A 17,786-nucleotide genomic window follows, 5' to 3' on the forward strand; every position below is an offset into this window, starting at 1 on the left:
AAAAAAAGAAGAATCCACAATAGTTACATACGTATAAAGAATTTTGTAATCTAAATTTTAATAATTTTGATTTCGGACAATCTCAAAATATCCGGGAGAAATCGTGTTGTTAGTTTTAGGTAGATTTCATAAGAAAGCTACCTGTTGTAATGGGTAAAATTTCGATATATGTTCGTGTTTCACATCCCTTAGATCCCAAAACCACCGTCAGCTCAAAAGTTTATATATATATATTTCACTTTCTCGTGGACATAAATGCCGTAATTTTGCGCAAATAAATTTAAATTTGTTTTTTAAAAATAACTCGACTCAAAATCTCGGTCGTGTCGTTAACGGCCAAAATCAGATCATGGAGGTGGAAATGGGTGGGACGTTTTCGAAAGACAAATATCGCTATCACTTTCTTATTAAGTAAAACATCAAAATCCTTTAAAGTTCTAACTATTCTATGGATAAGGAGGTAAAACGTATATAAGTAAAATTATCACCAACCATTGACCCAGGAGATGGAAAAAATGGGATTTCGAAGACAAAAAAATCATACTTCCCTTAATATATACAGTATTGAATCGGTTTAAAGTGGTCGTTAGTCCCTTAAACAGTACCTAAAACTTTTGTTTGAAAGAAAATTTTGATATGACCAACCCTTACGGCAAGGGATGATGAAAACTTTGCTGGAATTGTAAGAAGATGGAGCTTGTCGTATGGAACTTTTTTTTACATGCAACCATTGTCGTATTGAGTAAATTTGTAGTTTTTCTTAACTTTAAGGTGGAAATATTTTTTATCCCCTACTCAGCAACGTTGAAATCTACTTCCGCCTTCCGACATACCGAAAGCAATTTTTTTTAAATTGTCTAGCTATAATAAACGTTTAACTTGCCATCTACAAATAAATATATAAATTTTTCTTGAAAAATGATCAATTTCATACAATTCCTATAAACTCCACATAAGTCGAAGAGTCTGAAGTTCAAATAATAGTAAAAATTTTTTTATACGGATTTGAATACTAAGAAAGTGGATAGGGTCTATTTCGGTGGTCGGGGTTCAATTAATCACAGGTTTCAGGAATGGTCGGTCTGAGTCTGAACCAGATTGCACCTCCTTTACATGTGACTGGATCATCACGAGACGGAGGTTGTTTTTTGTTAACCAGTTGAACACACTGAATCGTACACATTAGGAAAAAAATAATTTCTTCGTTTAGTAAATTAAGTAACTGGAGCACAGATCAGTTAGGAATCAATTAAACAGATACTTCAAGTTTTATTTTAATTGTAGCTGACAACCACAATTTAAACTGTTATACGATATTAACCAAACGTCACGTCAAACATTAGAATAAACTCATCTCGAAATAACATACAAAAAGTTAATAATTAAATTAATTTTTAAATAAGAATTTAAAAGTAAGGAGTTGTATGGAAACGATTAAATTATCAATAACAGAATAAAAACATCTAAATGATAGATATTCCATTAAACAAAATACGTAATGAATCAATATAATTCATCACAATTTTATATACATGATTAAAGCAATATAAAATACATTATTCTGAAATAAACATATATTTACGTATTAAATTAATCAATACATTTCGGAACTGTTTATATTAGCGATGTATCAAATAAAAATAAATGAGAATTTTTAAACCAATGGAATAAATATTAATTAATTTTCTTTTCTTTTTTTTTTTTTTTTTTTTTTTTTTAATTTTACGCAAGTTAAAGTAAATAAAAAGCTAAAGGAATAAAATTTAAATCCTATACTCTGATAGGAGAATTAATTTAACTTTTAAAATACATTTTCAATTTTAATTAAAATTACGGTATCGTATGAATAGCAATAACAATATTTAAATCTATGCAATTATCGTACTATATTTATGTAAACTTTTTCATAATTTCTGGTATAACTTTTTTTATTTAATTTTGAATGATTATATGTATAAGTAAATAAAATGTATTTAGCATAATTAATGTCAATAAACTTTACTTGTAATTTAATTCGTTTCTACGATAAATTTTTAAAAACCGACCAGAAAAAATTAAGAATAATAATTGTTTTTTAAATTAAAGTTTTCATAAATTGTAAATTTAACGAATATTTAATTTAATTTTAAGGTAGGGGATACTTAAAATATTTTAATAAATGAATTTTCTATATTAAACTCTAAATGAACGAACATTATTTATTATTTAAATTAATTTTTTTTTTGAAATAAACATGTTTGTTTTAAATTATAACTTTATATATAAATATTGTGAAACTATTTAAATAAATTCATTTAAGATATTAAAAATAAGCAGTATATTTAAAAACAATAGATTTACGTAATAATAAGCGATGTTAGATATTTAACTTTAAATTTATCAAGAGAACAATTTATTTTTTCAAAATATTGTATCATAATATTAATGTACTACATGAATAAAACTTAAATCTTGTTTTAGTATAATTCAAGGAATAAGATTTATTTTGTCAAGATAACTACGGGTTTCAAACAAAAATGAAAGCGATAAATTATTAAAATATTTCTATTCGTTCTTACGAAATTAATTTTTTTTATTATAACGACACAGCAACTTTACAATATGTTCATAGAACGATAAGTAAACGAAATATATTTGAATTAACATTAAGTCGCTACAGAACCAGCGGCTTGTGACTTAATAATGGAATAGAAGAGCACTCCGTACGGCCAGACCATAAAATCACCTAATCGAAACGATTAGGTTTTTCAATTTTGAAAAATCACTGATCGTGCTATCTAATAAATTGACCGCCAAATAATTCGGATGCCGATCCAAACGATTTTGATACCGTAGGCTGACCAGAGAGATTTCCTGCCGAACGATTCGCAACTTAAAATCATATGTAAGGCTATTACTTAAGTACCAGGGTATGTTGAGCATTTTCCGTAGTGTTTTTGTTTGGAAGCGTTCAGGTATATCAATACTGGAGTTGCACGCTGTACCTTACAATTCAAGCCCGTAAGTACAAACAGGTTTTAAAACGGATTTATAGATCAATAATTTACTTTCTACAGAAAGCCGAGATCTATCTCCTATCAGCCAGAACATGCGTTTAAACTTGAGATCCAACTGTTTCCGCTTAGAAGTGATATGTTTCGCCCGAGTAAGTCGTCGGTCAAGATGAAATCCCTAAAATTTACAGTCTTGAGATCTCGAAATCGGAAAATTGAACATAGAAACCGGAGGACAGTGTTCCTTACGAAGGGTGAACGTGAACGAAATTAATAAATGCAGAAAAATTTACTATCAATTTTTTGCAAAAATAAAAAAAAATGAATTTCTTATAACCTCAAGTGAAATCTACAGCAGTTTGATCAAATATTAATTTATCACCCTTACAAACGAAGCAAGAATCTTCTCCATTACTTATCACAAAAATTTCCTTTTTTGAAAGTTTTACTACGTTGTAATGAATATACAAAATAAATAGAATTACAGGTATAAAATTTTCAACCAAATAAATTTCTAATAAAGGTCTTTTTCTTAAACAAAATTATTTTTTCTCTGACGTTCCCGATCTTTAAGAAGAAACGCAGATCCTTCTATAGTAAGTTAATTTCTCATCGCGTTAAATAAAAGTCGATGAACCAAAGAAAATGCTGAATTAGTTTGGTAAGATTATATTTCGTAATCGGTAGGGAGGGAACATCTGTTACACACCTCATCGCTTTTTCCTTTATTCTAATCGGATATAAAATCTAATTTTTTGATTTACATTAGATTAAAAAAAAGAAAAACTACTAAGCGTTATGTTTTTACAAATCAACATTTTACAGTCATAAATACATACGAAACCGACAATCTTTTTAGTATTTATTTTAAGTAAAATTAATATAAACTTACATCTCAACCGTATTGTACATTCAAATTTTTAATATACGAATATTATTCCATTAATTTTAAAATATTACTTTTATAGTTGGACTTCATCATGCTTTTTCCTCTAATTAAATTCTACGTAATAAAAAAAAAAAAAACAGTATTCCCAAACGATTAAGATAAATATTTACAGTTATTATTAAGTTATAGAAGACTTATTTATATATTTTCATAAATTTTAAATATAATTCATTTTCATAAAAATTTAAGTACCAATAAAAAAACAAATTGTCAATTACAGCCCGATAACGTTAAAATGCGATATAACTTTTCCGTTTTTATATATATTTTGAAATAGTGTCACCGATAATAATCGCAGCTAATAGACCTCGTTTTTCATTTCCGGTTGTACTTCGTCGCATAAAAATAGGGAGTGGCGCTTTGAAAACAAAAAAGTATTACTTTTTTTCCGTAGTTATTAAAAAACCAAGCTGAGATTAGTCGATCAAAATTTTTCTTTATATAAATAAACGAAAATTTGATACCGTAAAGATGTATACACATAAACTGTATTTTTATTACGTGATTTTTAACACTAAAATGATAAAGCTATAAGTTTGGACGTACTTATATTAAAAAAAAAATTATCACAAATATTTAGATCTAAATCATATAAGTTAACGTGTTAATAACACTAACATTACAATATCGTGTAAATATAACATACACTTCATGCGTAAATGTAAGATTTATAATTTAAAAAATAAATTTTTAATAAATAGAAAACATCCATGTATTAATCGATATCAATGAACTAATTCGCCTATTCAAAATTATCAATAATGACATAATATTATATAATAAAACACTATCACTAGGACAACATAAAAGATGAATATTTTAAAAGCCTCCTTATCATTATAATTAATAATATTAACGAGAAAATAAAAAATAATATTCTAAAAAAATGATGTGCTATTTAAGTAATTATGAAGAAAATTTATCGTTAATGAATATGTAAAGTAACATAATAGTAACAACATTTATCCAACAGCCTAAAAATATTATACGTGTATGTAACTGCGCGTATAAACAAGTTTCATATTACATATAATAGGGCGTGTTACAAGATATTATGATAAATATAACAGAAATTTTTATCCCCACCGTAACCCGATGAAATTTAATACTATTAAATATTTTAATACTTTACATAATAATTTATTAAAATCATAAAATACAAAAACTGTGCATATAAAAATATATATTTTTTTAAATCTTTATCTAAAAAAAAATGCAAAAAAGAAAATAGTTGGATTTTAACAAGTAGTAATATATTTACTAAAAGTACGGTAAATAACACAAATGTGATAAGATAACATTAAAAAAAATAAAACAAAACAAAATTAAAGCTCTAAATAATTAGTTAAAAAACGACTGTTGTGTAATATTACAGATAAAAGTATTTTCATTTAATTTTTAATAAAAGGTAAATAATAGTATTTTTTGTGAAATAACAATAAAATACAGACTAAAATAGTGTATTAAATTAGTACACAATTTTTTTTTTTCTAACCGATGTAAATAAAAAAATTGCCACTAACAGATACTTCAATTCATAAGATTTTTCAAGATTTGCAACGTTTTCTGGCAAAACCTCAAAACAATAAGATGTATGAATCCAAAAAATTATTTAAAAAAAAATAATTTAATTCTTATCGTAATAAAAAAAAGGAAATGAGTTTCAAAAAAATAATAAAATCACACTGCTCCTCATTATATAGGGCAGATGTTAATAAGGGTACACACACAGTTCAATCGATTTCGTACATATTAGAATTATTTTTAAATTAAAATACCAAAAATACGAGAAGCCTATATAATCAACATATTTGACGAATTAATTTAAATATTACACAATTAAAATAGTTAAAAACACGCCGAAATATTATAAATAATTACGCACGATTGTTAAATATTAATTTAAATTTTATATTATTATTTCATTTATACAATAATATAAATTAACCACACATTTTATGCGTAATAAAGTTATACGAAAAGGAAAAATACCGCTAATACATTTCTAAATAGCACATGGTTACTAAACAACACAGCGCACGTGTATACGCATATTTTTTACGAAATATGACAAGTTACGGTTCTAACCTCAAAATCGCATTTATTCACTTTTAACGTAAAACTTTATATAAAACACGCGTGTATAAATCCACTTCGTAAATTTAATTTCACTTACCTTAATCGCTTCTTGGTTCTCTTTATCCAATAGAAATTCCATAGATTTGGCCCTGGTCTCGGCGTCTCGGGCCAGTTCCTCCCGAGGGAGGTGAGCGGGTGACGGTTTCATGCCATCTTCAAGACTGAGAAGACTCCGGGTCTTCTTGGTAAGGTCGGAGTCGAGATCGGTCTCGAGAAGACCGTGGTGCCGGGTGGACATCGCACTGAGCCCGGGCGACTGTTCCTCCCCGCGACGCGGGGAATCGCGTCTGCGCGCGGGAAGCGGCGGCTTATCGGCGCCTGGAGGGTGCAGGGGGATGATCTGCACGTCCGCCGTTGTCGGGGCGGTACGGGGTGGCGGTGACGAGAGGGCGGTAACAGCGACGGCCGGCCGCTTCTTATCTTTGCCCTTCTTGCCGCTTAACCTTCGGAAAGAAAATCGCTGGAAGAATCCTCCGAAGCGTCCGTGCTTATTTTTCGGCGGTGTCGGTGGCAGTTGATGCGACGCCGGTTGCAGATCCATATTAGTCTGTGTCTGTACGGCAACTGACACGCTCTGCTGTTCAGACCGCTGTTGTCGGTGTTCCTCCTCGGTCACGTGGTCTATTTCGTTCTCCTTCTCCTCGTGAGACGACCCCTCCGATCCGCCGTCGCTATCCTGCCAGCTGACCTCTGATACCACCGGAGAGAAATGCACGCCTTTGCTGCTGTTACTGGGCGTCAGATTAATGAAACTAGTTGTAATTTGAATGTTGCTTCCTCGAGACGACGTAGTGCTTAACTTCCCTTCGCTCGCGGTCTTTTTCTTTAACGATCTCGATTCTCCCCCTAACGATATCGTCGATTCGGCGAAATTTCTCAACAGATTATTACGTTCTTCATTTAAAAAGTCATCTGCAGCCTTATATAAATTAGGCGTACTCACTATCGGTAATCGTGACGTCATGATTTGATCGCGATCTCTATCGAGTATAGATTTATCTTCCGGAATAACGATCAATTCATCCTCGGTACGTTGCACGAAATTCACCACCAGAGCGGAGGTGGAAACGAACGGCACTGTATAAAGGTCGGGCTTAGACTGTGCTGCGGCAAGTAAATCGGGGGCACTTTGCCAGCTGCTCTGGTTAAATTTAGCTTCCGCGTCACTCCTCGTCCACCCTCGCGAACGCTCATCGACGGACGGCTCCGGCTCCAGACTAGGCGTTATATTTAACTGCGTATCTTCCACGCCTCCTTTGTCCTCTCGACTGATATCCGAATAATACGAAGAACACGAGTTAGAATTGTATTCGTCCTCTACAATCGGATACACTTTCCCCGAGCTACGCGTCAAATTACCCGACGAATCTCTGGGTATGTGTTCGCCGAACCCGCTGTCCTCGCTTAAATTTTCCGACGATCTCTGCCCCCCTTTTGTAGCTGTTTTGTCTTCGTTTTTATTTCTCTCCGAATCCAATTTAGTTTGAGAATTTTTCAAACCTCTTCCGCAACCGTGACCCGTCACGTCGGTCAAACATTCGACGGTTTTGTAAATACCTCTAGGCGCCGGTACCGCTTCTGTATTTTCTTCCGGTGGAATCGAATTATTATTTAAACTCTGCGAGAACTCGCCGCTTAGAAACGAACCCGGAGTTTCGGGTTTTTCTTGATTATGATAAAGATTAAGACTGTCAAAACTCCGATAAGATCTAAGACCGGACGACGACCGAAAACTACTACTGCCGCTACGCGAAGAGAACGATCTGTTTAAAGCTTCGTCATCGGAACTGGTGACATCGCTGCTGGATTCGCAAGACGATGTCATACTAGACGCTTCGTCTTCTAAACTATCTTGAGAACTGGATCTAAATCGCCAGCGGGCCGCTTCCAAAGAATCGTAACTAACATTTGAAGAAACGTCTTCGCAATGTCGTTCGAGGGTTTCGAATTGTAACAGGCTACTCGAACGGGACGATATATTATCTCTTTCATCATCGTCGTCTTCGTGAACCCCAGGGTCGTTATTTAATTGTCGACGACGACGTTTTTTTGGCACGGCTAGGTCGCGTTCGGAACCACCCCAGTCAGCATACGAAGATGCTCCTGAAACAAAAAATAAAAAATGTCAATTTTAATAATAATGAAACCATATAAGGTTTTCATATATATATATGCATATACATATAGTTAAGTTATTTAGGTTAAACTTTTATAATCCATTTTTTCCCTCTGTACATAAATATCTATACATATAATATACTTTCAGCCTGCGCAAAGCACAGAATTAGAAAAACACTCTTACCTTTAATTTTTTACTTCATCAAAACGCTTTCCGGTCTAAGCCCATCTTCAATGATATGTTTTATAAATTCTTAAACAGCTTACAATTTACTCAATAACTCTATTAGCTTTTCACATTTTGTAAAAATTGTTAATTTAAAGAAAAAAATTATTTAAAAAATCTTTAAAAAACATTTAAAATAAATTTGTAACAAATATTTATTTAGTCAAGAATGAAAAAAAAAGAAAAAAATTTTCATTCTTGACAGCATTTGTTCTAAATTTATTTTAAATGTTTTTAAATTTATTTTAATTTTAATCAAACAATTTTTACAAAATGTATAAAACTAGTAGAGTAATTGTGTAAATTGTAAACGGTTTAAGAATTTATAAAAGATATCACTGAGGATGGGCTTACGCTTGAAAACGTTTTGATGAAGGAAAAAATTAAAGGTGAAAGTGTTTCTCTAATTCTGTGCTTTACGGAGGCTGAAATTATATTATATTGTGTATATATATATATACACACACAATGTATGTATATAGTTTTGTATTTATATATTTAAAAGTAAATAACATATATTTATTTATATTTAAACTATATTAAACTGCAGAAGATTTTACCTTCCACTTTATGACAATCTTTTTCAATTTTTGAAATTAAAATACTTTTATTTTTATAGAAGATAACAATGACAGCTCATAATTTGTTTTTTTTATATCGATTCTATATTTATTAATCTTCTTAAGTAATTTCCACGATCCCTAATGGATAGTTATGTTTATAAATAAAACATCAAACGCTGAATCAATAGCGTGTAAGTATATTGTAGTGTAATAAATATGATAAGATGAAAAAGTTAACCAAACAGGAAAAACAAAACAACTAAACTGAACCTACTTATACTAATTTAAAAATTCAAAAGTGTATTGCATTTTAGTATTAATAATAAAAAAAAGAATACTATTTATTCTGAATAAATTCATTATAATTATGGAATGACCTACAATAAATTAACGAGAATGTAGCAGAATACTACACCAAAATCAATAACAGAGCTAAAAACGAAAACGCGTTTAATGAAGTATTTTACCGTGTCACATTAAAATTGGATGTTAAACCTGTGGAGTAAGCAAAATACTAATCGATAATAAATACAAAAAAATTTGTAACTGAAAATTAGATATTACATAAAGGAAATTTTCAGAAGTTTTTTATGTTATCGTGTAAAAAAATTATATGTTTTATACTCAAACGAATGTCTTTTTAAATAAATTTAAATAATATTTTTAAAATAAACGAAAAGTTTAATAATACGAAAGATTACAAAAGACTTCAGAAAAAATTAATTTTCCAGTTACTGTTGTACTTTCGTTGTTTGATAGCTTAAAATAAAATCCCTTAATTTTTTTTAATCAAAATTTTAATGGGAAAAAAGAAAGAAAGTTTACATCCCCCTAAAAAAATGCAAAAGAACAGAATACCTCACACTACAGATGATTTTTACAATATGAACGCTTCATATACAATATGTATGAACAGCTGCAACCAACACTAATCTAAGTTAATACTGTACATGTAAATTAAGATAGATTTAATCGCTTAAAAAAATAATTTAAATCTATAAGAGATGAAGTTTCATTTAGAAAATTATTTTTAACACCATTTAATTTATTAAATTAATTGTTAATTAATGTTTCTATTAGGCTGTAAGAAATAATTTAAAAACATAACTTATTATATTTTTACACACATAATTAATTCTACTAAAAGAAAACAGTAAATTTCAGACTTACACATCATTTTAAAAAAATATAAGAAGTAATTTAATATATAAAACGTTAAATTAATTACACCCACCGGGATGGTCTTGCAGTAAAACTGCTAGACCGTGGTAAATCAGTCATGGTAAATCAGATGATTTCGAAGTCGAGAGTTCTAAAGTTAAAATCCTAATAAAGGTAATTGTTTATTCGGATTTGAATATTAGATCGTGGATATCGGAGTTCTTTGGTGGTTGGGTTTCAACTAACCACACGTCTCAGGAATGGTCGGTCTGAGTCTGTTCAAGATTTCCACGTTTACCGGTAAATTTACAGTTGTATTCCAGTCACTAATAACTTTAATTGTTGATACGACAATACATAAAAAAGAAAATTAATTTAACAATAAAGTAAATTATTAGAGTTAGAAAGAATGACGGAATAAATACGTAAACGAAGACATCTAACAAGAATGAATCAAACAGGCTTACGAAAAGAATTTTTGACAACTTTAATGGTAACAAGACAAACGTTAAACGGTTCGCTCAAGTTAAAGAAGACCTAAGGGTAGTAAACATAAACGTAACGTATTTAAAAGACGAAAGAAAGGTACTTAGGAAAAAGATATTAGAATTCAAAGGAATCCAAAAGGAGAAGAAAGAAGCGGCACAATGAATGAACGAAGGATTATTGAAGAACTAAAAAAAAAATCTTTCGACCGAAAGACGGAAAGACGCCGAAAGGCGGAGGTAGATTTCACCGGTGCTAAGTAGGTATTAAAAGATTTTCACCTTAAAGTTAAGAAAAACTTCAATTTTCCTCAATACAATGGTTGTACGTTAAAAAAGATTTACAGTTTTAACATACGACAAGCTCCATCTTCTTAGAATTCCATCAACATTTTGGTCATCCTTTGCCGTAAGGGTTGGTCATATCAAAACTTATTTCAGACAAAAGTTTTAGGCAGTGGTTAGAGGACTAACGACCACTTTAAATCGATTCGATACTGTGCCTATTAAAGGAGGTATGATTTTTTTTGTCTTCAAAATCCCATTTTTTTCCACTTTCTAAGCCAATGGTTGGCGATATCAAAAACCTTTACTCAAATAAGTTTTAGGACTTTACTTAAAAAATAGTACGAACTTTAAATGAATTCGATATTTTACTTCATAAGAAAGTTAGATATTTTGCTTTTTCGAATAAGCCCCCCCCATTTCCACCCCCATGATCCGATTTTGCCCATTAAAAAACTCCACCGACATTTTGGTGTTTTATATTTTATGTATCAATTACAAAGTGGTTGGCGCAAAATTACGGCAGTTGTGTCCACAAGAAAGTGAAATATACGTACATACATATATATAAATGTATATATAAACTTTTGAACTGACGGTGATTTTGGGATCTAGGGAATGTGAAACGGAAACATGTCAAAATGTCTAGGGACATGTCAAAATTTTCCGGAAGTTCATCATGGTACCCGTTACAACAGGTATCTTTTTTTATGAAATCTACCTAAAACTAGCTAGAAGTTAACTATTCTATTTGATCCTACAGTGATCGGTCGCAGAAAAAATAAACTATTCTTAAAATTTATCCTGTAATAATAAATGCTTTTTCTACTGGCCGTGTCCTAAAATTCGTTAAAAAATTACAAAATCCGTTTAAGAAATCTTAAATAATTTAAAAACAGCAGCCGCACTATATCTATGCCGATGAATTTGAATCTCAATTCATCGATTCAAGAGCCGAGGATGGTCTAATTTACCACTCTATAATCAATTTTCCGTTAGCGTGTCCAATTTCATTTTTTTTAAACCTGAGAAAAACTAAAAAAAAAGTTATCCTTTTACTACTTTAATGTTATTAGATTAAATATTCATGAGGTATTTCAGAACAAATCTAAAAATATGCTCAATTATTTAGTAAATACAATGTTTTCTAATTGTCCTTGTAGAATTTAGGCATTTTTGGATCAACTGTCTACATTTATTAATTAATTTTAATTTTTATTTATTTCTATTACATTTTAACAGAAATTTAGGCATTTAAAAAAAAAATTAAACTACGTTCATTCTGATAAACTGCATAAGAAAATGAGTAAAATAAGCAATCATTACAAGATGTAGATGAATTAGTATTTGGAAAAAAAATATTTTAAAATTTCTACCTTAACTGCTGCGGGTAGGAATACCTGCAAAAAGGTAATTAACTCCTTTGCAGGTATTATTTTTTCTGTATTTTAACGGTATTATTCTATGTACTCGTACTTCAAAAGGAAAAAAGTTAATTTGTCATTAATTGTTCTGTAACGATTAAAATGCAAACTACCAGATGAATCGCGAAGACAATTCGCCGTCTAGGTAATCACTTTCTTATCGGGAGATTCTGTATGTTGCCCACAGTGACGCAAAATATTTCATCACGTTTTTATTTATAATTATCAATTCAACCAAGAAAATAAAAATAATGTTTTTAATTTTTCTATTATACAAATTTTAAGATACACTTAATAAAAACGAATATACCATTTTTTTTAATTTTTTAAAATTTTTTATGCTCGAAAATTGGAAAACAAGAAAACAAATTGGCCCAGAAATACATGGATGATCAGTAAAGCTAGGAGAAACCTCAGTCTCTTATGATGAATGACGACGCGTAACTTTAGAAACGCGAACTTCATTCGCGTAACTTCAAACGCGAACTGCTTTCTTCTATACCAGTCAATTGTGAGGTCCACCTTGAACATATGCAGTCATCTGGAATGGAAACTAAGAACACATCTCTATTATTATTGAGAACGTTGAGGAAGATTTCTCTCGTGACTTAAGAGGATTTCACGGTATCTGTGACGAAAGAATGTATCCGTCAACAATTTGACATCCCTCTTCTTGTTGAAAGAAGCCGTTTCTGGGATGCCCTGCATTTTTATAGTCTGCTATTCGGCAAGGTAGAACAAAAAATGGGTATTTTGTTAGTAGTGCCTTAGTTCTCAGTAAGGAATTATAAGATTTTTCAATCCCGTCTAAAAACTGATTTGTCATCTAATGAAAGGTGTATAACGGTTAACTAATCGACTCGAAAATACCAGTGAAAATAAATTGAAGAGGATCCTTCGTGAAGCGATAGAAAAATAAGCGTCACCTTTAAATACCCTGATCGAGAAGAAAAAAGAAAGATAATCTAAGTACCTCTTAATGTTTAATTTATTTCATAAATTTTAATTTTAATTTCTACTTCGTATTTTAAGTATGTAAGTTTCACACACACAAAATACAACAGTTTGTATAAATTAATTTAATTAATGGAACTGTTTTGAAGTGTTATTGTAATAAATAAAACATTAACAACATTAAACAATATTAAATTTTAATAAAAAAAGAACAATAAAAATTATAATTAAAACATTAATTAAAAACGATAAATATGTTTTAATACGTCTCGTCAGGTAAAAAGAAAGAAAAAAAATCAACATTTTTTAATAAGTATATACACATGAACTGAAACATATCCTATACTTTTAAATCAATTTTTACTTCCTTGTACGAAATAAAAGAAGTATTGTGATCGCGAAAAATTTCGATTTTCTGATTTCAACGGAAATATACATTTTGGCCATCCCTAAATCCATTTTGACTAGTTTCGGCGTGATGTCTGTAAGTACTATGTACGTAAGTATCTCGCATAACTCAAAAACGATTAGCCGTAGGATGTTGAAATTTTGGATTTGGGACTGCTGTAACATCTAGTTGTGCATCTCTCCTTTTGATTCCAATCGACTGAACCAAAAGTGTCCAAAAAAAGCACAAAATCCAAAAACATCTGGATTTTGGACTTTTTCTTAACTGTGGTAATAAGCCATCATCGAGAGCTTTTAAACAATATATCATAAGTGGTACTTATTTTCGTTGATTCCAGAGTTATAACCAAATGAAATTTGAATTAATGAAATATTTTGATCTTACAAGGGAAGGCACATAGGTTCGAATGAGATTTAATTTCCCTTTTTTTTAAACTTTTGTTTTTAATAAAAATATATTGATTTATCAATAATTATTAACCTTTGATGGTTAAAAAGTATTACAATAAATAATAATTCAATAATAACAATAAAAAAAAGAAAAAGTATCATAAGTTATTAATGAAATAAAATTTTATGTAATTAAAAAAAAAATGTGTATATGTAATTTAATAAGTGTACAAGGAAGTCATGTGGTGTCCACATCACTTTTTTTTTTACTTATAATTCTAATCTGATGATGCGGAATAGAATCTGCAATGTCTTCTTTATCTATTTTTATTTTCCTAATGTTTACATTTTAATCTGTACTCTAGTGAACAATAAGCAACCCCCCCTTCCATGGCCCACTGACATGAGGATATTGTTTATGCTTGTATGTTTACAACTTGTTTTGTAAAATATATATGAATCGATCTGAGGAGGAAGGAACTTAAGTCAAAATTTAAGTTTTTTCTTATAATGGAATTTAGTTATACTACCCAAACTTCATTAAACTGTGGAGAAAGGAATAATGTCTGCTTTGCAGTTAGGTTAGAAATGTCTTGTAATATTTTTCAAACTGAAGAGAAAGGTACCAAGTCGTTGGCTTGCTTCAATTCTCCCCAGTACAATAATTTTGTACTTTTATGTTGGCAAGACACTCTACCACTGTGAGCAGTAGTTAAACTATCCTAGCTGTGCATGTTATGTTTGTTTATGAGTATTTCAGAGGTTATAGAGAATGTTTTTTCCCAATCTTTAGCACAGTTTTTTTATTCAGTTTATTAATTTTGTAGACATTTTTTATTACTATTTAGTAGTGCACTATTTTCATTTCTTATTTTACAAATTACAAAAATGGGATGAGTTAAAACAATTCAAGACAGAAAACTTCAAAACGTTAAGAACGTAATAGAAGCAATTTTACATGGTTTACAGTGCAAAAGTTGTTACACTGGTAAGGAGGTTAGTGCAAAGGTTACTGGAAAAAGTGTAATTGTAATAAATATTTCTTAAAACTTAATGTTGATTCACGAAATTTTAACTGAATTTTTAAATCTAAGCAGCAAAGATTCACATGATCTATATTTACAGAGACTGATAGAAGCTATGAAATTTAAACAAAGACGACCCAGAAAAGAAGATTGGAAAAAAACAAATTGCTTCTTTTAAATATCTGTTGATTTATAATAATGGAACAAAGATAAATGTTTGTCGAAAATCATTGTCAGTTTGCATGCTATATTAAAAAAAACTTGTTTACAGACTTACTAAACTTATTGGTAGCTGGTAAAATTCTCAAAGATATGAGAAGAAAGAATGCGTCTGAAAATAAAATTTCTGAAACAATTTTGAAAATTATTGATCACATTCGTAGTTTTCCTACAAAAAAGTCACATTATACTGGCAAAGAAATAGAATATCTAGATGGACGTTTAAATATATTACAAATGCATGAATTATTTGTGAAAAAAGTTTCTAACCTAAACATCAAATATGACTTTCATAGAAAATACTTCACTGAAAACTTTAATTTCCGATTTGGCCGACCACAGGTTGATATGTGTAGGAAATATGAAGAATTAATGTCTAAAATAAAAAGTTCAACTGTGAGAAAAACTGCTAAAAGAACAGCTGAAGCTGAACTTATGATTCACAAGAAACGGTCAAATAAGTTTTACAACTCGATAACTGAAGCAAAACAGAGATTTACCACAAATGATGGTGTTGGAATATTATGTTATGACTATAAGCAAAATTTGCCTCTTCCTGCATTACCTGTCCAAGAAGGTTTCCATATGCGCCAGCAGTGGGTAAATATATTTTATATTCATGACGTTAAGACTGACCGTTGTGTGATATATCTTTATCACAAAGGTCAAACAAATAAGGGTGCTAATGAGGTAGCCTCTTTCTTATATGATTATGTTAATAATTTTTTGCCAACAGACGTTACGGAGTTGTGCCTGTTTGCTGACTCTTGCCCTCGTCAGAACAGGAATAATGCGTTACTTAGATTTTGTGCTAGTCTGGCAGCATCAGAGAGATTACACAAAATAAATTAAAATTTCCTGAGCGTGGTCAATCGTATCTTCCCTGTGACAGAGATTTTGATGTTTTTATAAAGTAAATTCAAAGATCTGATCGAATTTATGTTCCAAAAAATTATGTTAATTATCGGCAATGCAAAAAATAATTTTGAAGTTAAAGTTACGGAAACTTTAAATAAATGTTTCAGATATTCAGACAGTTGGTAGCCGCATTTTAAAAAAAACCGTCCATCTTTAGAAACCAGCTCAATCGATACGCCACGGCAACAGAAGCAAAATTTGATGCCTACTCGTTTCAAACATTTTGAATTCTCTTCTGAAAACAAAGGAGTCGTTGTTGAACACACAATTATATTGAAAGTTTTATGAAACATACATTCATTATTGGAAAGCCTACACTACCAAACTTCTCTGTGCCAGCAAGTCCTACTTATCTGTACAATTTTGTTCCAATTAACGGGAAGAAGTTTCAAGATATTAGAAAGTTAATAGTGTAAGTGCAACATAAACAAAAGACTATTAAATTTGTTGAAGAAATAACGAACTTGAAATCTAAATAATAATAGAACGTTAATGAAACATTTTTCTTAATCTTAATTATTATCGCATTTTTGTATACTAGTGTAACGTTTTAGTAATATTCATTTAATTGAAAAGAGAAATAAAGATTATTTGTAAGCATAATATCAAAGTGTTTTATTTGTATCACTAAAATTAGGATAAAGGAACTAAGTCAAAATTTAAAAAAAACTTTTGTTGAATTCAAATCTAAAGTAAAAAAAAGGTGTTGCCTTAAATAATGTTAATAGAACATATAAAGAACACTACCAACTTTTGTGGTATTTTTATCTTACAATTTTATAACAGTGAAACGTTTTGTCATCCTATTGAAAATAGTAAAAATTAAGTCCCTTTCTCCTCAGACTGATTCATATACATAATTAAAAAAACCTGACACTTACTGTCTTTTCTACGATAATTTCTTATAAAACAATTTTTTTTAAAAAAGGCATTTTACAATACTTTGATGTGGAATTTTTCTTCAATCGTTATTAGAAATAAATCTTAACTAAATATATGAAACAAACGTTGACAGTAAAAAGTGAAAATAACAACGAAAAAATAACATTTTACAATCAATATGAAAAAGTACGAGTTTTCTAAAGTTTTAAACCGAAGTAGTATTTATTCGAAAAAATTTAGACTGACCCAGACCGTACTGTAGAACACTATATCCTCAATCAATATTGGAATAATCGTTCCATTAAAAAAAGTAATAAAAGCGAAGGCAATATGAAACGGCTATGTTAAAGTGTTCATACAAAGTTATAGGAGGCTGAGGAAGATTTTCAAAATCAATTAACTTTTGGTTAACAGGCTTTCTATATTATTTATCCTTTTCTTAATAAATAATAACGTGGTTTTGTTATATCTCTACAAATGATTTTTTTTTTAATACAGTCGATATATATATATTTCAGAATTACGTGATTATTTAAATAATTTTTATTCGCAGGACAAACAACATAATTAAGGGAAAATTTCAAATAAGCCGGTATAATAATACGATTTGAATAAATAAAATGTGCTGGCGTGATTTAGGCTTATTA

The 17,786-nt window shown here is 30.0% G+C and overlaps 1 protein-coding gene and 1 pseudogene across 1 annotated transcript in view; one reads left to right on the plus strand and one right to left on the minus strand.

Annotated features, from left to right (window-relative positions):
• The window catches only part of LOC142328395 (uncharacterized), an 885,003-nt gene that overhangs the window by 507,098 nt on the left and 360,119 nt on the right, over positions 1 to 17,786 (minus strand). The window contains exon 4 of the mRNA XM_075372101.1: positions 6,119 to 8,184. Within this exon, the coding sequence (XP_075228216.1) occupies positions 6,119 to 8,184 (2,066 nt within the window). The remainder of the gene's footprint in view (positions 1 to 6,118; positions 8,185 to 17,786) is intronic.
• LOC142327826 (uncharacterized) lies at positions 15,149 to 16,256 on the plus strand (annotated as a pseudogene).

The sequence above is a fragment of the Lycorma delicatula genome, chromosome 7, assembly GCF_047948215.1.
Source record: "Lycorma delicatula isolate Av1 chromosome 7, ASM4794821v1, whole genome shotgun sequence".
NCBI lineage: Eukaryota > Metazoa > Arthropoda > Insecta > Hemiptera > Fulgoridae > Lycorma > Lycorma delicatula.